The sequence below is a fragment of the Prorops nasuta genome, unplaced genomic scaffold (assembly GCF_024137725.1).
Source record: "Prorops nasuta isolate Cenicafe-Biocafe unplaced genomic scaffold, Cenicafe_Pnas_1.2 PNAS00013, whole genome shotgun sequence".
Taxonomy (NCBI): Eukaryota; Metazoa; Arthropoda; class Insecta; order Hymenoptera; family Bethylidae; genus Prorops; species Prorops nasuta.
The window spans coordinates 6,388,569-6,412,278 of record NW_027116810.1 but is presented as its reverse complement, the minus strand read 5'-3'; the positions used below and the strand labels follow the sequence as shown (position 1 = coordinate 6,412,278).

The 23,710-nt window shown below is 39.3% G+C and overlaps 2 protein-coding genes across 4 annotated transcripts; one reads left to right on the top strand and one right to left on the bottom strand.

The window, feature by feature from the left end:
- Positions 1–884: 884 nt before the first annotated feature.
- On the bottom strand, positions 885–23,562 carry Cep135 (Centrosomal protein 135kDa). 3 transcript variants are annotated; one of them, XM_066734786.1, is made up of 22 exons: positions 23,069–23,562; positions 22,485–22,785; positions 22,178–22,410; positions 21,754–21,946; positions 21,522–21,688; positions 21,259–21,454; positions 20,538–20,704; positions 20,311–20,412; positions 19,925–20,161; positions 19,751–19,846; positions 19,458–19,687; positions 19,113–19,323; positions 18,924–19,039; positions 4,703–4,982; positions 4,308–4,505; positions 3,842–4,018; positions 3,571–3,773; positions 3,351–3,482; positions 3,174–3,257; positions 3,056–3,103; positions 2,920–2,988; positions 885–1,077 (listed from the first exon to the last, which is right to left on the bottom strand). In XM_066734786.1, exons 1-22 carry the CDS (start codon positions 23,255–23,257, stop codon positions 1,023–1,025), a joined length of 3,684 nt encoding a protein of 1,227 aa, XP_066590883.1. In that variant the 5' UTR covers positions 23,258–23,562; the 3' UTR covers positions 885–1,022. The 3 variants fall into 3 exon arrangements, with proteins under 3 accessions (XP_066590883.1, XP_066590884.1, XP_066590885.1); XM_066734787.1 differs by having other exon boundaries at positions 22,241–22,410; XM_066734788.1 differs by lacking the exon at positions 23,069–23,562 and having other exon boundaries at positions 22,485–22,594; positions 22,666–22,782.
- Positions 11,801–18,892, top strand: LOC136778174 (uncharacterized). Its single transcript, XM_066734796.1, has 5 exons — positions 11,801–11,996; positions 16,957–17,131; positions 17,206–17,399; positions 17,513–17,856; positions 17,926–18,892. The coding sequence occupies exons 1-5, from the start codon at positions 11,983–11,985 to the stop codon at positions 18,642–18,644; spliced, it is 1,446 nt and encodes a 481-aa protein (XP_066590893.1). The 5' UTR covers positions 11,801–11,982; the 3' UTR covers positions 18,645–18,892.
- Positions 23,563–23,710: the final 148 nt, after the last annotated feature.

Genomic DNA, 23,710 nt, shown 5'->3' with positions numbered 1-23,710 from the left:
CTAATTGCGTACATACTTTAACATTACATTTATTAGAAAAATTTACAGATTTGTATGGTGTTTCTTTCTCCATCGAAACTCCTTTGTAACTTTTAGGGACAATGCGAAAATTGTTTAACTCAAAATCACTACATTTACAGATATTGTTTGTTCTTATGCTCAATGGCACAGATTTAATTTCTTCGTCGGATAAAATTCGATCTACACCACAAGGGGAAATATTTGGTCCCGTACAAAAGCAATAATCGAAATACATACTATTCAGGCTTTTTGGCTCAATTCCAGATTGCATAGGTGCAGACTCGCTGTTAAAATCACTGACGGTCTTATCACACTTTATCGACAAGCAGTGTTTTAATATTCCTCGACGAGCGCTGCTAGAAGGAAACGAGCTTTCAGTTTTATCCCCCTTACCAATCGTAAAATCATTCTTATATTTATTTGTAACACTACAACTGGGTGTAATAATTCCATTAAGCCTGTCTTCCATATTTCTTATTCGCATATTTTTCAATGTACTGGTTATTTTACCGGTCAAAGGAGCAGACTTGAAAGAGATTTCACTCAACAAATTGGTAAGACTTTTTTTCAGATCCCGCTGATCGCATTTGCTATTAAGTGGTTTTAAATTGGTCGTCCTTAATCTAATATCGCAACACTTGGGGAATTTCATGGACGGTGCTCGCGCGCATATACAATTATTTTTGTTATAACTATTATTTAGATTATTCCGCATATGTGGGACTATCCTTGTTTTTCGTCCATTCGTAATTGAAGCATCTTTAATCCACTGGCTTGGGCAAGTGTTGGCCTTTGCAGAATTCACGTTATTTTCGTGCTCCGTATGGTCTCTTGTAAAATTGTTGAAACTTCTTTCCAATTTACACTTGCATTTGGGTGACAACTGACGTTCCTGTTTATCAGCGATATAATTTATACCTTCGTGAGTTCCTTTGCCATCTCTCATCAATTCCATTTTTCTATTCTGCAAAGATCTATTGATCAATATATATTAGATATAACTAAATCACCACATTTAAGTCTACGTTAAAACTGTCTGGCGTAGAATTGAGTGACCTGCAAAACAAATAAACATAAATAATTGATAACTTGCATTTATGAAGCCCGTACAAAAATACTACTCTTTATAAATCTCAATATATTTACTATCAAAGAAAAAGGACATTGCAGGCAACGCTATTAAACGTAAACAGTGGATAAAAAATAAAATGGAATTTTTATCAAAATTGAAAGATAATTAATGGCCGCACGGAGAATAAAATTTTTTTCTACATGGAGAACAGCATTTCGATAATATTCTATTTGGTGGACAGGTACACACAACTGTTCTAGTAGACAAGCAGCGGCATTGAGAGACACGCGAAGCTCTTCTTTCATAGTCCACCGTCGTTTTACATGAAGGCACGCAGACGATAGTTGGCACTGCTGTGTATGGTTTCTTCAACCAGTCGGCTCCTCTATCATTTTTTGTTTGATCAATCATTACAGTATCATCCAATATTTCGCACAAAATATTATTTGTTCTACCTTTGCCACTTTATAGTACAATCCTCCGATGGACAAGACTCTGAACAATTTGGTGCTTCGTTACCAAACACATCATCCTCTTTTACAAGACTAGATTCTTCGACCAAATCAGTATGCGTGGATGTTGATCTATCAATTTTTGTATCAGTCATTATAATTTTTTTTCAGATATTGCACAAATTTACTATCGAATGTACCTATTATTTTCTTCCTTCCCACAATAGCCCGAACACAGTTTTCTCTTATCGTCAGCGTTTTCTGTCGATCCAGCAAACGAGCCTGTTCGCCTATCAGTTTTATTCTTTTCTTAATAAGATATATTAATTACAAATTCTTTAAAAACTTCTGATTAATCTACCTTTAAAATATTATTTCCTGGCTTTCTCTAAATAAACTAGATTCAGGTCAACTTTTCGTTTCGCTCAAAATTACATTATCATCTTTATTCAGATCACCTAACTGTGTTCATTCAATCTAGTATTCGAATCTCTTCGAATAACATTTTACTTGTAAATGTATGTCTTTTTATAATTTGAGGTGATTTAATCTCTGTTTGATATATTTTAAGATAAATCAGATTTTAGAAGTTTTTTTAATGCTAGAATTTTTCTCAATTGACATGGTTATACAAATGAAGACATCGATGAAAGATGTCAGCTAACGCTTTTTCGAGAAAATGATTTAATGCATACTTTAAGAATCTCATATACAGATTTAAGCCTTAGTTAAAGGAAATGTTCTTTATTCGTTATCTCGTAGGAAGTTTTTAATGTCGAACGGGTCATATCGCATATGCGCAGATTATGCTACGTGGAAACGCTTGTGTCAAATTATGGAAAATATTTAAAATATGAATTAACACTTTCTTCCATTCTTTCATCGATATCTTCAATTTATTATTTTCTTTTAACTGCATAATTTTCTAACTAAAAGATGTTTTTCTGCAGAAAAATTTTATCTGCCGAAAAATAGAATGAAAATCTAATCGGGTAACGACAAGTTTAGATAATTATGAAATAAATGGGATTTACTCTTCTTTGTAGCGCTCAGTAATAACGTAAAAGAAATTCCTACTTTCAACAAGGCCTGCTTTTGCTACCCGACTTGGTAACTATAAGCAGTACGCTTCAGAAGAATAGTTACTGACAGGACCATACAAAGGGTGAGTGAGAGAGAGAGAGAGAGAGAGATTTACCGTTGACGTAAATTAAAAAAAAAACTTGTCAAAGACATATACCTTCTACTTTTGATTTCACTTCCTTTGTTTTCGTCCGTAGTCCAACTTACTTTTCTAAACAAATGTTTTTCGTTTTGTTTTTTTTTTAAGTTTTACATCGCTTAAGAAATTCTTAAATTTTCTAACAAATCTACCTGGTAGAGGTTTCGCTCGTCCGATTAACAGGACTCATTTTACGCACTCTCATGGTATCCTGGGATGCACTGAAATTTTGTACAAAGTACGATGTTTTTCATTAATCACTGTCTAAATTAGAATACAGGAATTTACCTGGGTCTTTCTTGACAGGTTTGCATCAAACTTGGCCGTTCCGCTTGCCTAATAGAATATATTCAATTTGTGAATGATTAATTAGAAGCTGGTGTACCGTCCACAATAGAATGTTTACCTGAGCTGAATTAAATCATTCTCACCATCGGAGTAATAATATTCAAAATCTTTGCCCTTTTTCCGTGTACGATCTTGACTAGATCTAACAGGACGGATTCCGCACATTTCTTAATATGCTTTCTCAAATATCTATCGTTTAATACTTTTCAGAAAACATTCAAGCACAATACATTACCTCCGACTTTCTTCATCCTTCATGGCACGATCGAATCTTTCATTGGTAACTTGTCTTCGAAGTTCAATAATCTGCTTGTTATACTCTGCTGCTTGATTTTGATACTGTCTCAGCTCAGCCGATTCAGAACATCTGTACGATAAAATAGGATGATAATTTTATTAACGTATTTAATAAATATAGTCTAAAAAAAAAAGAAAAAAAAAACAAGTACACCTACAGTTTACCCTGCAGATCAGATATCTTATGTTTCAGTCTTAATATCTCATTCTGGAGTTGTTGATTAGTAGCCTGTGCCTTTATAGATTCTTGACGAGCTTCATCCAGAAGACTCTCCAATCGATCTTTCGCTGCTCGATCCCTGCTCAGTTGATCCTGTTGTACGTTTTGTTCAGTTTTTAATCTCGCCAGCTGATTCTCGTACTAAAACGAATGGAGAAATGAAATTTTTTCTTGTACACACATATCCATGAAGAATCATTAATCCATACCTGTGATTTCATCGTATCTTTATCTTCCAACTGCAGCATCAAACTATCCTTTTGATGGTCCAGTTTCATGCATAAATCACGAACGGCAATCAAGTCAGCCTCAGCCATCTCGCGTTGCTCCGTTTGTTGACGTAATTGTGCCTCGAGGCTCGCAACACTCTGCGTTAACTGAGTTATCTGGAAAAGAAGGGAGAAGCGTTAGAGTGAAAATTTAATATAAACTTTGAAAGGAATGAATGAACGAATTATCGAGAGGATCACGATTCATCCAATCGGATCTGTCAATTAACTGCAAAGCTTGTAGCGGACGATTGAATTAACGCTATGGAAGCAATAGATTTTCAATAGAGGCGCCATTAGTTCCATCGAACGATATTCGATGCAAGGTGCTGCATAAATTGTCGGAGAGGCGCGTGCGCACAGGCCAAACTGTCTAAAATTTGAAAGCGTTGGTTCAACGAGGTACCTGAGTTTCATATTCCCTCGTCAAAGATTCTTTATCTGCCAGCTGACGTTCCAGATCGAGTAGCTTGTCTCTTGCCGATTCAAGCGCCCCTCTCGCTTCGGCGGCTTCAGACTCCAGGCTGTGATTGTTGTTTTCCAGCACCGAAGCCTCCAGACTCAGACTTCTGAAGTGATTTAGCATCTCCGTTCTCTCATTTTCCTACAACAAATATATAACCACTTGGTTTGAACCGATTCAACTTACAGATTATTCGAAAAGGAAAACTTGGAGATTATTGATTAGAAAATGAAGTGGCGAAACGCACGCGCAGCTTTATCGCATAGGAAGAAAGAATGGCTCGATCATTGATCTTAATTGGGAAATTTAGCGTTTCGAGAAGTACAAGGTAGACCAACTTTTCTATTCAGTAGCTCCTCGGCGCGACGAACTTCGCTGACGTAAGTCTGCAGTTGTCTCTTCAGGTCAGAGGCCTCCGCGCGAGAAGTTTCCAGTTCACGGTGAAGAGTTCGAACCTCGCAGCTGACGGATGCCAGGTCATCTTGGAGCCTCCTATTTTCCTGGATTGCATTTTCACGATCGGACGAGCTAGTCTCCAGTTGTCGTTGGACATTCTCTATCTCCATCTGAAGATTCCGTATTTGTCGCTCCTGCTCGGCACTCTGATCCACGCATATCCTGCAAAACGAACAGGAGAAACAGAGTCATCACCAATCATTTCGCAATTGGGCTTCCCTCCCAAGCAAACTATGAACACTAGCAGGATTTTCCTATGGTTTTCACGCATGGTGCAACTGAGCGTTGCATACAGCAGTTTTACAGCTAAATTCCAACAGTTCTGCAGCTTTCTTATAGGAATTATTATTTGGAATATTGTAGATCGAGTAGCCTACGTGTTCAAGGACAGACCCGTTGACTAATGGAATTCTCCCAACAATCACGAGTCCTTCAGGTTTGTTTTTTACCTATGCCTCGGCTCGATCACCGGCTTAAAATTCTGCTATTGCGGTAGGCGGTATCATCGAATCGACGGTTCGGCCACTCTCATTCGGATCACGCGTTAACCCAGCGGAGAGTGACGCAAACTGCTTTCTCGAAAGAGGACAAGGGCAAATGGCAGCTTGCACCATTCTGTGTTTTCCTCTCGATGATTACGACGTCAGCCATTGGTACCATCGGCGAATTAGAAAATACACATGACGAGTTTCAGCGTAGCAATTCAATGAAAGAATCTGGTTTTTTAATTGATGCATTTCTAATGTTCCGCTCGATCATCCGTGGAAGAATGAAACGATAGCGCGGAAACGGAAGTGGAGGAGCGGGACGAAAGTTTTCCGGATAGCACAGCTGCAGTTTCTTCGAGAGTTCCGCGTGGACCGCGGACACGAGTTTACTCCGAGCCACACGGACAAATCGAGCTCAACCATCCATGATCGATCCAACATGCACGCGTATCGAGTGCATCCTCGATGCTCCAGAGGAGGAAAACCCGAATGCTTCCGAAGAACGTCGTAAGTGCGGAAAACGGAAGTTATTCGCGCTCCGGAGAGAGAGAGAGAGAGAGAGAGAGAACCTCCTTCCTCCACTCCTCAAAACTACCTCATCATTCCTATCATTATTCGCACTTTTTCACAATTTAAGAGAAATCTTACGTTCACTCGCTCTTCTTGCTCTACGACTTTGCGCGTTTCTCGATTATTATGTTTATCTTGGGCAGTTTGGTCAATTTGCAAGGTTTTACGGAAGATGCGCGTAATGAAGAAATTTCTACAAATTTGTAGCATTTTGCCTGCCCGTATATATATATATATATATATATAAAGGGTTGAGAGTTTTCGGGCAAGTTTGATCAATGATCCATCCATCTTTCACGATTACGAGGGGCTTGCGTAATTGGTCGTTGCAACGTTAGCGTCGTATCTTCGGGCTTACAAAGCAGAGATCAAAGACTTTCTCTCGTCCGAGGCGAGACTACAGCTCGGTCGGCGCGGCGTACGAAGAACAGCATGCAGACTCCGCGCACAGGCATCTTCTCTTCTTCCTTGTACCGTGCCCCTCCGCGAAAGTGAAAACTCGCTCGCGGAATGTCCCTGCCACACGTCCCAGCCTAGCTATTCTTTCCCATCTCGACTCGCACTCTTTTCTATTCTCCTCCCCCATTTTCATCTCCTCTCATCCAGTCGACCCGCCAATTTACGCTATAATTACACCTGTCCCTCAAACTTCCCTTTTATATATACAAATTCATACCTGTCATTCCCATCTCAATTACAAGAGTATATACCACGCACCTATAATATAAAATTCAAATAAATCTCTATACCTGTATATATATATATATATATATATATACTTGAAGAATAAAAGCTCTCCCCGCGTGTAACAACAATCTTTAGAATTGGAAAGAAAGAGCCTATATGATACGATACGTATACATGTGGGAGGAGACTGAAACTGGGAAAGTGGATAATTGTCCTTTTGACAATGACAAATGATTTTCTTAAATAGAGAGAAAGAGAACGCGACTTGGCGAACGAGAGGCAAATTGCAAGCAAAGTGTGAACGCCTGTGAAAGAAACGGAAAGTGTCATTGGGACGCTTTCTTCGATGGGAAATGATAATTGAATATTCGTCAACGAGGATGTTAATGGCGAACGAACGATCGGCTTGACCGATTAGAAATTGATCCTAAATAGAAAGGAAGAGTGAGACATTGACATTTAGCTGCTTAGCATCGATCAGCGCTAACCATTGGCTCCTTTTTCCTGGCTAATTTCACCGATTCATCTTGATTATAACAAAACTTGGATTCTCTCGCTACTATACTGAAATGCAATTGGAAAGCACGAAAATTATTAGAGAAGCTTCTCTTGGCCCTCGGTGATGTTCGGAGATTATTAAATGCTGACTGGAGGTGCATCGTTATTCAAACGTCGTCTTTGCCTCTCATTACCAATGTAAAGGAAGCGTATGAATCTACGAGGGGAGTATGAGGCTGAAGTTAGCCCACACTTCCAGCCCAGAACCCACGGGCTAACTTCAGCCCAAGTGGTCAGAGGTCATCGGCTAAATTTAGCCCAACTGGTCTGAAAGTACGGGCTGCAGTTAGCCCTTTGTCTCTGGGCTGAAAGTGTGGTCTTACTTTAGCCGCGCGTTAGCCCATGGTCTCTGACCACTTGGGCTAAAGCTAGTCCACACACACTGTCGAGGGTCGAGTCCAACTATCATCATCGAGCGTCGATACACAGAGTATCTTCCTCGAGGCTTCCTCTTCTTTGTCAAGTTAACGTCATGCTTCGATTATTTCTCATGTCCGACAAGATCCAGCGTCACTCTAAATGAACCTTTCGATAGGAAACACCGTGAAATTATCCTTCCAACTGCTAGAAATCCATGAATTTATTCTATAAATGTAATCTAACAGAGTATCTGTACCGTTCGTGAAGAATATCGAGGGAAATGTGGAACAATCGTGCTGCAAAGAAGCGTGGCGCGCTGGAGAACAGGCAAAATCGTTTCGAACATGTAAGAATAATTTTCCCATCTCTCTCTCTCTCTCTCTTGAGCCCATTATTCGGAGAATCACTCGCGCACCCAGGAAAGTTTACGATTGGCGATTATTAAAGTGAGTGAAAACCACCATAGAAAGTACATATGGATCCAACTGAGAAAATTTATAACCAAATGTCCGCTTTCCTAATTGGGACTCTTCAGGATCATCAAAAATTATCACGCGACGTCACGAAACGCGTTATTATCGGGGAAATTGAAATCTTCTCATTTATCCCCATCGGCTCTACTCTCCTTTACATTTCTTACGCATTTTTCTATACGCATCTCGTTTGCCACGAGTATTCAAGACATTTTCAGTCATTGCATCTACTACCTATGTATAAACGCACGCGCAATCGTATAATGTATACTTAACACCGGTATACACAATCTTTGTAATAACAATTTAGAGCTCGAAATTTGTTATTAGCAGAAAGAGGCGAATATTCGCCTCTCGAGGGTGCGACGCTGATCGAAGGATTCTTGGGAAGAAAAATAAGGCAAAAAAAGACATAGAGCCGAAGTAAGCCATGACCGGGATTGGAAGAGAGTCGCGCGGGAGACGCTGAAGCTGCGCGGTAAAACGCAATCGAAAGTCTGCTTCTTTCTTCCTGCTCGTCGCTGGAGCACGGACAAGTTCAATGCAACGTAGCATTCTCCGGTCTCACTGCGCGTCTACGTGTGTGTGCGCGCGCGCGCGCGGGCAAACATGGAAAAATGAGCGTTCAAGTGACTGCGGAAGTCGAAGCGCGATCATTTCCTTTATGAGCATTTAATCGCCTCCCAGAATCGAGCTGCGCAGGAAATTCTTTGTGACTTTACGACCGATCCAACAGAAATTTGTCAACTGGTCCCTTCGAGGTCGATGACCCCCAAGTGGAAGAGAGAAGTCGATTTAACAAGTTTAAAGACGCCGAGCGGTGTTCCTGCGAGTCGCTTATTTGTGTATTCCAGTTTCGTATATAAAATCCGAGGGAATTCTCGAGAGTGACAAAGGATCCTCGAATGAAATTTTCGGTCACGTGGACTCGACGCGGTTAGTCCTGCGTGACTGTTGCATTCACGCTCGGTGCAGGTCTGTGCTGCCTGCTCGTGGGACGCATAGAAGCTTTCTTAAAAAATTCTTCCGGTTCGCATCGCTCGAGTGCGACCATTTTCCTGGCCCTTTACCATTCTTCAGGGTCAACCCGAACTCCACGAGCATTGCTATGTCCCGGAGAAAAGATCCTTCTCCCCCACTATTGTTCAATGTCGACGCGACTTTCCGGTGTGGCTGGAAAAATCTTCCGTTTCAAGCTGGAAAATCCAGGCAGAGTGACAAAAGTTTCCTCGGGAGGAGGCGTCTCTCGTATCTACACATGTTAAGTATTTCGTGGATGATTCAGAAAAATTTTAACGTTTCTTCAAGATCCTCGAGGAAAACTGTTGGGATCATCTCGTACCGCTAGGCAGTGGCCTTGAGCCGAGACACTTTCATTCTCGGCCGCCGTCGGAGAGATCCCTGAAATCGAGACCGAGGAGAGGAATCTTACGCCAGAGTTACAGATTCGTCCTTGGTCGATGCGATCGAGAGTTATCAAGCGGACCAATTGGAGGCGTAATGAAAAAACAGAGGGACTCTTTCCAAATAGTCTATTGGATGGACAGTTGCACTTTACGCGTACATGTGAAGCGTGGATAATTTTCGTGTACAAGTTTCAGCGGTCCGCGAGACGTCGAATTTTCTAACGATAATAGTTAAACGGCGAAGCACTCTTCGAATAAAATTGTCCTTCCTTCGGTCGCCGTCCTTGAAGACGGGACACTTTCGATCTGAGTTGCTGACGTGGTGGCCTGCGTGCAAAGAAAATTCCATTTAGCCAACTTTTCAACGTTAGTTTGCGCGATGTTTGGTGGAAATTAACATGGAAACTGTGTATTAAAGAATCAGAGAGAGAGAGAGAGAGAGAGAGAGAGAGAGAGAGAGAGAGAGAGAGAGAGAGAACGCGCGGCACGGCACACTGTATACATAAGTTGTAAAATGTGTGGACCGTGCGGGGGGTGCGAGTGCCGTGAGTCAGAGTGCATCGGCCCGAGAGGTTTCTTTGTTATTCCCATGAAAGAATTGCCTCACCTCCAGGCAGCGCACTCTCAGGGAGCCCTTTGAGAAGCTCCGGTCCGCCAGCACGTATATACCGTTACGACGTTACATCGAGAGGGCATTGCACGCCATCCATCCGCCCAATATCCTAACAACCGTTTCTTTCTTTCTTTCACACCCCTAGCCTAACCTCAAAACCTCCCGGAAACTTCCAAATAAACTCCCGAGATTGCTCGTAGAAAAATTTCTCTCCCTCCATATCTATCATTGAATTTTCACACAATACTCGTCACACACCCATCCTTCCAATGCATAATGTATTAATATCTTTCGCTTTCCTCGATCGATACTCATCTAGCAGGAATCTCCCCATTGTGGCTGAAATCGTATGATAATCCCATGGTAAACTGGTCGAAACTCCAGCAGCGATCGTGGCCGAGTTAAATATGTAAACAAACGAGACAAAAGCGATCGCTGGAACGAAGCCTGAGATGGTTACTCGGAATTGGGTAACCGTTGGATTATGTGCTGCTTCTTGGAACGGTAAGCGTAAGCAGCTAGCTAGCTACGTCTCTATATAGATATAGAAATCAATGAGCGTTTTTCTTTTCTGGACTTTCGTGTAACAGTTCATCCGAGGCATTACGGCACAAGACGAAGGCCCGAAAGTATATTGGACGATTACGGTGTTCCCGTTACCGGATACACGCCTTAGGGCTCCACTCGGATTATGCAACCGACTGGATATGTATCTGGCGTGTACGCGAGAATTTCGAAGCAGCTTAATGAGCCAATTGTGCACGCCGCTGCTGCACGATCACCGGTAAAATCGGCTAACCGATGGATGGTCCTTGGAAGGTCACTCGTCAAGGAGAGTCTTTGATGTAATCGCTCGCCAAAGTCTTGCGATGAGAATTTCGGCTAAACATATTATATGTGCGCCACGAGTGGATAATATTTTATCCCTCCCCTGTTCCTCCTGTGTACAGTGAAAGGCGATAGCTATACTATAAACAATACCTCGCGCTCTTGTCACCTTTTTCCTCTCATTCTTCTTTTTCCAAATTCTTCTTACGTCACGCATCGCTTTATATTCACCGTAATTTTATATATACCGCTTGTTCGGCTTCTTTCCGAGCCTCGAGCCACAATGATTTTTATTCAATTCACTTTTCTCTCGCGTTCTCTGTACTTTCTACACGATTGAATAAACATTTTCATTAATCCACCGACGAAGGTGATTTTCTTTCGCAACTCTTAGGGATTTCCTGAAAGGAGTCGCGTGTTTCAGTGGCGGCAAACCTGCCGCGTATAATATAATTGCACGACAATTCTTGCAAGGGCCCGCCCACGCGCAGGTAGGTTATAGTCTCGAATTCAATAATTCGTGCAGCGTCGATGCACTTAATTATTACCACGCAAATTCCGCGTGATTCTATGATTTTCTCCCGTTCATTCAAATTCGTCACCTTTCACTTCTGTCTTTTATCCGTGCGTTCAAATTGCACGAGTCTCTTTCAGATTTAACGACTTTTCATATACGGAGTATTGGGAGCTCAATTTTTTCTCGACTCTTTAACTCTCTTTTGAAATCTAGTGATAATGGTGTGATGGAATAATTTATATACTCTTTCTTTCTTCAGGGACGAGTCTTGCTCGAATCGTTAGGATTCTTTAAAGGAAGATTAAAGATTGGAAAAGTTGTTCTGGAGAAGGTGACGACGAAAAGCGAGATTTTCCTCAGAGTGGATGGTGCAGGTAAATCGTATATAGTTAGGACGTTCGGAGTGTTTGAGAGGTGAGTTAGGTAACGAGTATGAAGTCGCGGAACGGATCCGAGCACGAGTCAGTCAGCGCGCGGAAGTCGAAGCGATAAGAAGCCAGCGTGTGCTCCCTTCTTGGAACATTGACACGGACCAACAAACATGTGCAATGTTCCTGCGTTCAAGGACAAAGTGAATCCTCCCTCAGTGATGTGAACTTCCGATTCGACCGAAATCTACATTTTTTTCAACTCAACGGCCACCTTCGACCTCCATCACAGTCATGAATCAACGAATGTAAGCTTATTTTCAACTTTCCTAAAGTCTCTTTATTATTATTCATTAACGAGTGACCAATCATCACTTTGTCAAATTTAGATAAGTCAATCTACTTGAAACAATCGATTTCGAAAGCAAGCGTGGAAATTTATAGATATTAAAAATCACACACGCACATACAGGATGATAAAGAGTAATGGTTGAAGAAAGATATATAGAAGATTGTATAACATTGCTCGGAGCTGGCAAATGTGCGTCGATGAAAAAGGGCAAGGAACGACACTTATGACGGAATATTAACCGGCAGCCTGCACTTTCTTCAGACTCGTCGTCGAAAAACTGCCAATAAATCATGTCAGCATTCAAGGCTCTTTATTTATTTCTCCGGAAAGTAGAAACACGTTGCGTCAGTCTCAATCTCCACGGTGCCCTTCCAGCACGAGATAAAGCTTCTCTATAATGATGCATCATCAGAATTCTTATGATAGCCATGCTCCAATAATAACAGAGCTTAAATTTTACATGGGGATCATCGCTTGGCACAGTTACTTTTATATAGTTACGTAATCCAGTGTGACACTTTAACTCGAAGACTCTACTGTTCCACTTTAATTCCTTTCAGTAAACAAAGTACACGAGAGAGAGAGAGAGAGAGAGAGAGAGAGAGAGACTGCTGCAACCACTTTTTTATATTCCAAAGGTTCGCCGAGAATCGTAAAAATTGATATTTCGTAGCATTTTTACGAGTAAATATAATAGGGACGTTAATGTTTACATTACATCAGGAGAAAGTAATTCTTAACAAGAAAATTAAGGAAACGTGTAAAATATGCCACGAGACAAAAAACAAGCAATTTTATAAGCGATGGAAATGTAAATGCGGTGATTTGAAGGCGTTACAAGTTCGATGCTGCATTTTATCATTATTATTAATCTAGATAGAGCAATGCTCATTAAATCTATTCGATACCATGTGACGTAACGCTTTCGTTTTCCTACGATCCGTTTTAATGGATCAACTTTCCATCGTTTCCTGCTCCTCGCGCGCTGGGAAGACACGGAAAAATATAAGTGGACTAAAGCGCGCAGCGATTCCTCGCATCGTCCACAATCGGGAGAAGCTCCGGCAGACCGGCGACGCACGGAGCTGGCGAGAATTCACTTGGAAAAATAATTTCTCGACTCCACTTTACTTAACAGGCTTTTAAAAAACCATGGTAAAATTTCAGAACACCATTTGTTCCGCGCAATTAACCGGGCTGCGAAAAAATAATCGCGCAACGCTACTCGATCGATTCCTTAACGAATAGCTCAAATAAAACTTTTATGCAATTGAAATTCCACGTATTTACATTACAGTCAATCAACACAATTTCAACTCTCACCTAAACCGATAATCGTCCCCGGACGGTAGACAACAGTAACGGCACGCACTACAGGATCCCAATTTTGATACAGGACGACTCGTCATGATTCGACGTCCAGTTCACCAAAACATAATCATACATTCAATTTACAAAAGACCAAAAAGTAATTTATACTGTCACCGATAATTTTCACCCAATTTAGACATTTTTTTTTTTTGGTTATTTTAATCTCGAATCGTTAATCGATTAATGCTTTCTCCATTTCAGTCTACGTTCATTCTTCATGGACGTGGAAGACCGTTGAGCAAGAGAAAGAATTTTGGTGGTAGATTTGTCGTTTGACAAATTAATTGCGGAAGGTGTGGATTGCAAAAGGAGAATGGACCCACGCAGTAGGAATCCCAGAGAACGTTAGAAGCCTTAAAAGGGTTCTCGGTGCGTGGACCGAGGAAATTTCGACTGGCAAGATTCGAGTTGGATTCGATTGGCAAATCTCTATTTCCATTTCTATAAGCCAGCGAATGCGGAATGGCAGTTGTGGCCAATTCTGGAAACGCTCTCCGGCGCACAAAGTAGTTTATCAAGGCGCATCTTGCGAGGCGAGATGCCACGGTTGGAACGTGAAAGTAATCACGTAATACTCTGCCGTTGTCCCGCGCTTAAACCGGTAATTAAGTAATTGTGCAATGGGAGAGAGAGAGAGAGAGAGAGAGAGAGAGAGAGAGAGAGAGAGAGAGAGAGAGAGAGACGGTGGTTCCTTAAGTTTTTAATTAATGCAGCCGAGCTGCTAGCGAGCTCGAAAGGCCGATGGGTCAGAAAGAAATTCAGAAGAAGCTCCCTAGTCTCGACTCCTCCGATGCTCCCTCCCTGTCTGCCTGGGGATCCAGAATATCGTTTCTTCTTCGCGGAATCTTGGACCTCCGGCTTTTCCATGAAATCTCATTCGTCCAATGTTCTTCTTCAGCCTCGAATCACGCTCGGCCAAGCGTGCAATCTCTGTAAACCTGCGAAACTCTCGTTAAACGTTCATCTCCGCGGCACCGCTGAAAACATGATAATTTCAATTTTCCTTAATCATTTTTTCATTGAATTCTCTTACCACGAGAGTGGAACAAAATTTGCCTTGCATATATATCCTTCTGCGACATCTCCTTCGCGTGAGGATAGTTTTGCGTGCAAACGTGGCGCTGACTCGACAAACCTTTTGCAAAATGATCACGATTGATTTAAAGTTGAAAATAAACGCGTATTGGGAAAGTTCGATTGAGAGAAATTCTTTCTCTTTGGTACGCTTGATAAATCAACGGTATTTTTCATGCTGGCATATCGCACCGTGCGATAGTGGAAACCAGTTATTGCGATGCGTTTTTAAGAATGAACAGAAAACTTGTTCCTACAGTGGAAAATCCTGAAAGAAAGCTCCGCCTCGCATTGTCAAGTGTCAGCAGTGTCTAAATTATGTCCAAGAGGAGTTTTGGCGGGAAAAACTTTCCTTGCCGGCTCGTAGCGTGCTCGAAATTACTTGCGGAAATAATTAGATTCCTCCGAGGTAACGTGCTGCTCGTGGTGTGTTCCTTCTTTCTTTTTTACAAAACTACACGAATTCCAGTTTCGTCGAACGAAACAGAACGACGCAAAGACGATAGGCTGCTGCTAATGCCGCGCGAAAGTGACAAGAAAAATATATGCGGGTCACGTGACTCCACAAATCTTTCCAAAAATTTCATAACGATTCTCCTTACGGCTCTTATAAGAATTTCATTGATATAAATTAGATCGCCAGAGAATAATCAGTGATTAATAAAATTATATCTATGCGATGAAATCTTTGTAGTTGCGAAGTTGCAAATCTGCTTCACCTTGCGGATTCGTGGAACAAATTGCTAATTTAATATTTGAAGCGAGAATTTTTCGACGAAACGATTTACAAAGAATGTACTTATTGGTCAAGTGAGTTAAAGTCAACAAAAATATTGTGGTCGTTTAAAAGTCCTCCAAGATAAATCAGAGTAATCAATAAGATAAATAAAGGCGCAAAATTAACAACAAAAAAATGGACGCAACGAAATCCTTGTAGAAATAAATTCAAAAAAATCGCCTCTGCTTCTGTATTCACAGAATAAACAGCTAGCTTAAAAATTCCATAAGACAATTTTCTGATGAAAAACAAAATCAAAAGAACATGTGCGTGAATTAACTGATATAAGTAATCGTCGCTTAAAATCTATGAAAGAACAAAGAAAATCAAGAGATTCGTAAGTAATTAAAAAACTGCTTATACGACGAAATCTTCGCAGAAATAAATTCGCGTAACCTTGAGGATTCGCAGAAGGAATTTCCAGAGTATAGCGCTCGATATGATGACTCTTCGAAGAAACAATTTTCGTGAGATAGAATTTTGGTCTCATAAAACTACGTGAAAAACTGGGATGAACATTATCTCGAAACAAAGAGGCTTGGCGTGTGATGGCAGCACGCCTGTTTTGCTTGTCAATGATGGTACGCAGGAGAGAATGCGAATAGACATCTTAAATCATCTCTGAATTAATCGCGAGACGGATCCGAAGAAGCTGACTTGAAAATTAGAAAAAGCGAGAAAAAATAGGGTCGAATGGTGCAATAATTGCTTTCGAGAATGAAGAGTAGGAGAAAAGAAATGGACTTTCGGTTTTGGCGACATACGCAGCATTTCTAGACCAGCTGCCGTTCTTATTTCACATGCGTGTCGTCATCCCAACCCTGCCAGTCGGGGACAATGCCATTGCCATAGCGAAACAGTGAAAGTATGGTCATTTTATTTCTTTCATTCCGCTGCCCTCGCAGAAACGTGTGCGCGCTCCGCTCCTTCAACATTCTCGGCGAGCTCTGATGTTTGCCCAAACAACGCGCGAAAATCACAAGGAGGCACGAGACGAACCGGTTAAACGCCCTCTTCCAATCTCCTATCTCGTGCCACGAAACCATATTTGCATCTCTTTACAACCCGCCACTCGATAAAACTCGCATACAATACTGTATCCGTCGCGCTGATAATCACAGCTATAATACTCGACATGCGTGACGTCACGGATCATCAAATCTTCAGATTACTAGGCAATGAAGGTGAGGGAGGACACGCACGACCGAGCCTATTTTCGATGCCTGAACTTACAGCGCTTTTCGCTCAAATAATGTTTTGGCGGAGCAGTACAGGTAACGAAACAAGGCTTACAATTGTATCGTATCAAAATCTATAATTAAAGTGGCGTGGCTAATATAAATTTCATCGTGCGATAGTTGTGATTAAAATTCGATGATAAAAGTTACGGGCCTCGTGATGTGTTGATCCATAATGACAAAATTAAAATTGCATTTAGAGTTATCCTGTGCCACATTTGTTGTGTGTGAATAAGAATATAACAGTTATTGTTGCTACTTCGTTGCCTCTCCATTGGAATTAACTATAAATTGTATTCTTTGAGTGCAAAATATTTCACTCGAACCAATTCGGTTTTCTGCTGACCAGACATTTTTATCTTGTATTCAGTATCCTGATATAGATGTAATAGTTTGCAACGTATAGCTTTGTTATAAATCGGTGAAGTTGATTAACGTTGATGTCTTGATTTCAGAATGATGCAGCTGTTTTTGGGAAGCGTCCTGTGGTTTTTATCAGTGGTGACTGTGAGGACAGCAATAATGCCTCCACCATGGGCTGATCCGTCGAGCAATCCGTGTGCTGAACAACCGAGAGGGTGGCAATTGCTCTATTGGCCACCCGACGGAAAATGCTACAAAATCTTTCAGGCAAGTTGCACTTCTTCCTTCCACTGCTCTTAATCCAGGAAGTTTAATTTACACTTGATTGCTCCACATTACAGATTGGAGCCCCGTGTCCAGATACAATGGAGTTGGGACCTGCTGCTGGCGGAGGAGGAATAAAAGCCGAATGCAGATGTCCTCCTGGTACTGCACAGTCACCCAGAGATGCTCTGTGTCATCCAATTTTCACCAGAGCCTCTTGTTCCAAAGGACAGTACTTTGCTCCTGTACCAGAAAATTCTGGCAAATTGAGGTAAGAAAATTAAAACTAACATAGCTCGTGAGTAACGCGAGTTTAACTGTACTTGTCTGAAAAAAAAAACAAAATTTATAATTGGTGCATTTTTAATTGAAAAAAAAAAACAGTTCAAAAAGACGATGGGGTATCTGTCGGGAACCTGAACCGTGCCTGGAGAAGGGAGAAATTTATTGGCCCAGGGACGGAAAATGTTATGCAAAACTTAGCAGGGGACCTTGCCCAAAAGGCGAGCTACTCGTAATGGGCGAGGATGGTCTTGCAACGTGTTCTTGTTCAACGGAAGGAGAACTTGGAAGGTACTATTGGGGAGGAAGTGGAGGAGGTTGCCACGAACATTATACCAAAGGTCCTTGCACCGAACCTGGAGAATTATTTCTACCAGGTGGAACATGCGGATGCCATAATTCTCTACCTCATTATTATGCACCCACTGGATTATGCTATCAGCTAGGTAAGTAGTCAAACGGAGTTTTACCATTGATTTGTAAAAAAAAGTAATTATACGCTTTTTGTGCTACAGGCGGTATCGGACCCTGCAGAAAGGGACACCATTTCGTTTTTACGGAAAACACTAACGATCCGGATGATTTTATAAGAGCTAAATGCATGTGCAAGCCTAATCATGTTCCGTACAACGATGGACTCTGCTACAGAGTTCATACGAGAGGACCTTGCGAGAATGGATACATGTTAGTGAACTCAACGAGTTGTATTCCCGTACCGTGCAAACGTGGAAGATTATATTTCCCAGAAGAAAGAACTTGTTACAAAATTGGTACTAGGGGACCATGTCCAAATGGACAAATAGTCCTGTATGATTATAACGTGAGACCATCCGTAGATGGAATCAGCTACAACGGAGTATGCGGTTGCACGAATATTTTAAAGAATATTGGCAACTGCACGGAAAATGAAAGTAACCGCTGCGAGGATACACCGGGTATGGTAGTGATAAATAGGACTTGCTATAAATTGTACACACAGGGCCCTTGCACTGAAGGCGAGTGGTTGGTTGCACAAAGAATGCCGAAGACTCTGTGGCAGGACAGCGAAACAAAGCCTAAAGCCAGATGCGAGTGTAGACCTGGGTACAAGCGAATCAATGAAAATTTCGACCCGTCTGATTTAGAAAATAACAGTAATAGCGTGATGAGTAGCGGAGGTTGTCAACCCCCAACGGTCACGTTGGCAAAGTTCTTGAACGACAGAATCAAGTCATTGAACTTTCTGACCATATAATGACTGTTCTCTGTAGTGTGAAGGACGACTCGTATTGACGTTTTCCATTATCGTGATAGAACCGTGAGCTCAATGTTTGCTTAGTACGTGTTGTGCCACCAAGTTCAAAGTCGCGGCTGCTTTGTCAGGTCGCTCCAACGTAGAATATCTTTATTTATTTACCACTATTAACGTAATTGTACATACGACCATACAACATCTAGCTGATAAAATGTTAAAAAGTGCCACGAATCTACTTATAAAATTTAGCTTTTATAAATGTACATAAAATAAACTTACTCGTTCTTGTGCTGTAGTTCTCGAATTTGCTGTTCAGTTCCCACTGTTTGCTGCTCCTTCACCATTATATCCCTTTCCAGAGCTTCGATTTTCTCTGTTTTCTCATCCAGTAGCATCTGCGAGAAATAAAAATTGATGAAAATAAAACTCTTTTTAAAAATCCCTCCATTCCAATAACAATTGTTGTACCAGTAACTGATCTTTCTCGTGATCCAGTTGTGCCATGTTGGAGCGAAGAGTATTAATTTCCTGCTTTAACCCCTTCACTTGCTGGTCCATTTGCATTTGCTGCTGTTCCATGCAACGATTGCGATCTACAGCCTTCGTCAATTCGGATTCTGATTGAGTCAATTGACACTGCACGTCTCCCAATGCTTGATCAGTTTGATCTTGCAAAGCTCTGTAAAAGAGCATTTAATTATTATCAACGTAAGCCATCTCACTATCATATATTTTTATATAAATGCAAACGATTAAGGGCACATTTAATTTATTTTTCATTAGAAAATTAATGCATTTTATGCTACAATTTACTTGAGTTGGAAATATTGTGTACGCTGCGATGCTAGTTCTTCTTTCGTTCGCCTTAATTCCCTACGCAAGTCATCCAATTGATCTTCAAGCCCACTTATCGTTGCACGCTGAGTGACCTGTGCTAACGAAACATCGTGTCTTTCTCTTTCTATATTCTTCAAACGATTTTGTACATCGACTAAATTTTCTCTAAGGCACTTTTGCTCACATTTGTGTGTTTCTGATGCTACCTATTTCGACCGCAACGACAAATTAATAGCTGTACTATTATTTTTAACACTCTCCATCCTTACCTGATATTTTTCCCTCAAGGCATCGCGTTCTTGTACTAACCGGTCAACATCAGCTTTTGCTGTATCTCTCTCTCGCTCCAATCGATCGATCAATAACTAAAATACATATAAGCATTATATTTTTCAATTCAAAGCAATTTGAATGTATTATTAGAAATTCAGTAAATTTTATACTTTTGCACTATTGTTATCCTGGAGACAAGATGATAAAACTTGGTAATTGCATGTGTGAGATTGTCGGCACGGGCTGCAAGAATTTCTGTGGTAGTCCTTGCAATAACTCTGAAGACGCGACTCTAAATTATATTTTTCACGACAAAGCTCATGCTTTTCTTTTTGTAGTTCCGCCAAAACGTGATCCTTTTCGGCTAGTTGACGATGTAATTCATTCGTTCGTGCCAATGCCTCCATCTATTATAATTTGTAATTTAATCATGCAAAATACTAAATGTAAACGACACAAAAATTTAAGAATCACAAGAAATTTTAATTCATCTCGATCAGTTTTTGGATTCTTCCTTAAAAAAAATATTTTGCCCTAATGTAATAAGTATTCTTACGTTATCCGATCCATTTATTTTGTTATATTGATCTTTTAGTTTATTGTATTCATCTTTATAAAAATCTCGCTCGGTTTCCAATTTTCCTATCGTCTTTTGTAACTGAAAGGCATGTGATTTTTTTGTCAACAAAATGAGCATAAACATAATAGTTATGTCAATTTTATGTTACGATTAAAATTGGTGCAGGAGAGTATTAATACAAAAGAAAAATAATATCAACTTACAGAAGCTACTTGCGCATCCTTCTCATTAATCATTTTTTGCATGTGATTTTGAAGAATATTGTTTGTATCTTTTGTAACTTCATTCTCCCTATTCATACTTTTACGCCCATGATCGTTACTTCTGTCAAGCACTGGCGGTGAATGTGAATGTCTCCGATTTTTGGATGCTGGAAAAGAAATCAGTAGCTCGTTGGTTAAATGGACATTTTTTTTTTATAAATATTAGATTATCAACCAAATCTTGTACATAAGGAGTTGATTCACAGCTTTTCCTTAAAAAAAAAAAACGAGCAAAATAAAATAAATTTTATAATGCATTTACTCAAACTTTAATATAAGCTATTGGATTATTCTAAGGTAATACCAGAATGTTTCTTCAAATTTTTATTTCCTCTACTTTGATCATTTTTATCTCCTTTCTCACTACGTATAGAATCTTTTCTAGCTTCAGCTTGATTTTCTTTCAAATGTAATTGCTCTATTAACTTCTTATTATTAGACTGTAAACGTAGTATATCTTGATTTTGGTTTTCATTTAATTTAGTTAATCTACTTATTTCTTCATTTAATTTTTTTTCTAGAATAACATGATGATAAATCGTGAAAAGCGATTGTTATCAGTGTAATTGTTTTTCAATTTTACTTATATGAAAAACTGGGGACAATCTAAATAAATAATAACAAAAGCAAAAATGAAAATATTTCAACATATGTGACTTACCATTGATCATTAATTGGTTAATTTTATCAGTCATCTGCTTTTTTTCATCTAAAGCAGACTCAAATAAGCATTGAATGTTACGTTTCTCCAATTTACATGCTGTTAAATCTGCTCTAAGTTCTTGTACTTCTCTACGTTCTACCATTAATTCATTTTCTAATACGTGAACTTGTGTCACAACATCATCTAATTTTTGCTACAAAATCATAAAATTAAAATAAATGATGCTAATTTTAATTTATTCTATTAAATTATTGATTTACCTGAAGTTTACAAACTCTCATATGGTTTACTTTAACAGCAGTGTTACAATCAGCCTCTACTGCTAATGCTATATTATCAATATCTCTTAATTCTTTCTCTAATTCTTCATTTCGTTCTGCTAATTTCATTGCATGAGACATAGCTTCATGCTGTTTCTGCAATGCATCTACAGAAATAAGAGTTTTAAAATAAAATTATTAAATCAAATATTTTAATTTACAATAAGCCTACCTTTCAGCTCCTTCTCTAACTCTAATTTGGTTTGCTGCAATATTCTAAGTTCACTAACTTCTCTGTTATCTTGTGATTCATTGAAATGTTCCTCCATGTTTTTACAATAGCAATCGCTAACCACAGCAGTATGAGGCCTTCCACCTTCTAACAGTTTTCTTAGACGTTGTATTTCTTTCTCCTTTGTAGCAGCCTATGTAAAATAAAAAAGTATTGTTATAGATCACTAATTAAAATATTTATAAAATGTTAAAATACAAAAGAAAAATTATAAATTATATTTAAACGAAACAACAAATAGATTAAGCTCCTTACCATTCTGTAATAAAAGTAATGATTAATATTAATTACAAACAAATTACAAAAGCATGCCACACAAAGGAAGAATCCAAAAATACATGTTTCATCATTGATATTATTGTACCTGAGCTCTCATTATTTGCATGTTGTCAATTTGTATTGAAAGTTCTCCTTTCAGTTTTTTTACCTCATAGCTTAAGCAATTCATTTTATGGTCAGCCATATTTAGAAGATCAAAAGTCTTTGGCTCCACAGCTTTCAAACTTGGTAAAGATGGTGAACTATTACTTGGTTTAGGTAAAGGCTCGCATTCTAAAGCAGGCCTTCTCAGTGGATGACAATTACGCTTCTTATTCGCTGAAATAATAGGAAGTTAATAATTAAATTTATTCACAAAGCTAATCAAAGCTGGTCCAAATTTTCTGTAATACCGAGTCCAGGGTTAGTCAAATGTGGTTTGGAGCATTTTCCTTGTAGCTCTAGTATTTTTTTGGACTTTTTAGATGTCTCTATTTCCAATTCCTTAATTTTCTTTAAATTCCTAGAAGATGCTAATTGAAAGCCACTGCATTCATTCTCTAATTTTTTGATTTGCTTTTTAAGATCTCTCACTTGTTGATCATGAGTTTCCTTAATGGCAATTAAGTGTTCATGAAGATCATTACATTCACGTACTAACCGTATATTATCACATTTATATGGATCAATTGTAGATTGTAGTTTACAGCAGGTCTGTAAATATTGTATGTTAAAAAAAATTAAGACACTTATTAGAAGATAATAATTTTATTATTTTATTCGTAAGAAAAAAATGTTAACCCTACTTCATATTGTATAAAATAATGATTTTAATAATGTAGTTATTTTGTTAATATAAAAGTGACAATATCATAACCAACAGTTGAAGAACACTGATGCATAAGTATTTGATAATTTGATTTTAATAAATTGACCAATATGAATGTATCAGTTTATAAGCCAATTTTTAAAGAAAAATATTTATTAACTAGCCTACCTCAATATTTTCTTGTGCAATTGCTTTAAAATGTTTAAGGCTTTCAGTGGTTTGAATTAAATCAGCTAATAATTTTTCAATTAAAGGAAGACAGTCAAGTGAAAAACCCAGGTCATAGCCTAAGCTGTCTAAATGCTTACGAACAGCCTTATATTTTGTTGCAATGTTATAATCTTCTTGACAACTCATAATGATAATGGGTAATACTGATTAAATTAATCAAAAGTTATGGCATAAAAGATAACCCAATATAAAAACTACAGGCTAAATGTGAGAAATGTACAACAATATAAGCATATTGAGCTTTCAGCCACTGTGTAGCCTAACCTTCTGTTAGCCAATACCTTATCAAGAAGTGGAAATATTTGTAAAAAATAGCATTATATCACATGTATTGTATTTAAATATTGCCTATGTTAAATTCGAAACAATTACTTCAGAAAGAACTAACATGACTAACAAAAACTATAATATCCACAATATTTATGACAACTCTACCTATACTTGACGGACTTGACTAAAAATATTTAAAATCCTTACCAACTGTTTTACTGTAAATGGTGTAATACCAACTGCACCAATAGAAGAGAAACCCGTTTGTTTAAATGACCCTAGACTGCCCTAGGCCCGATTCCACAAGAC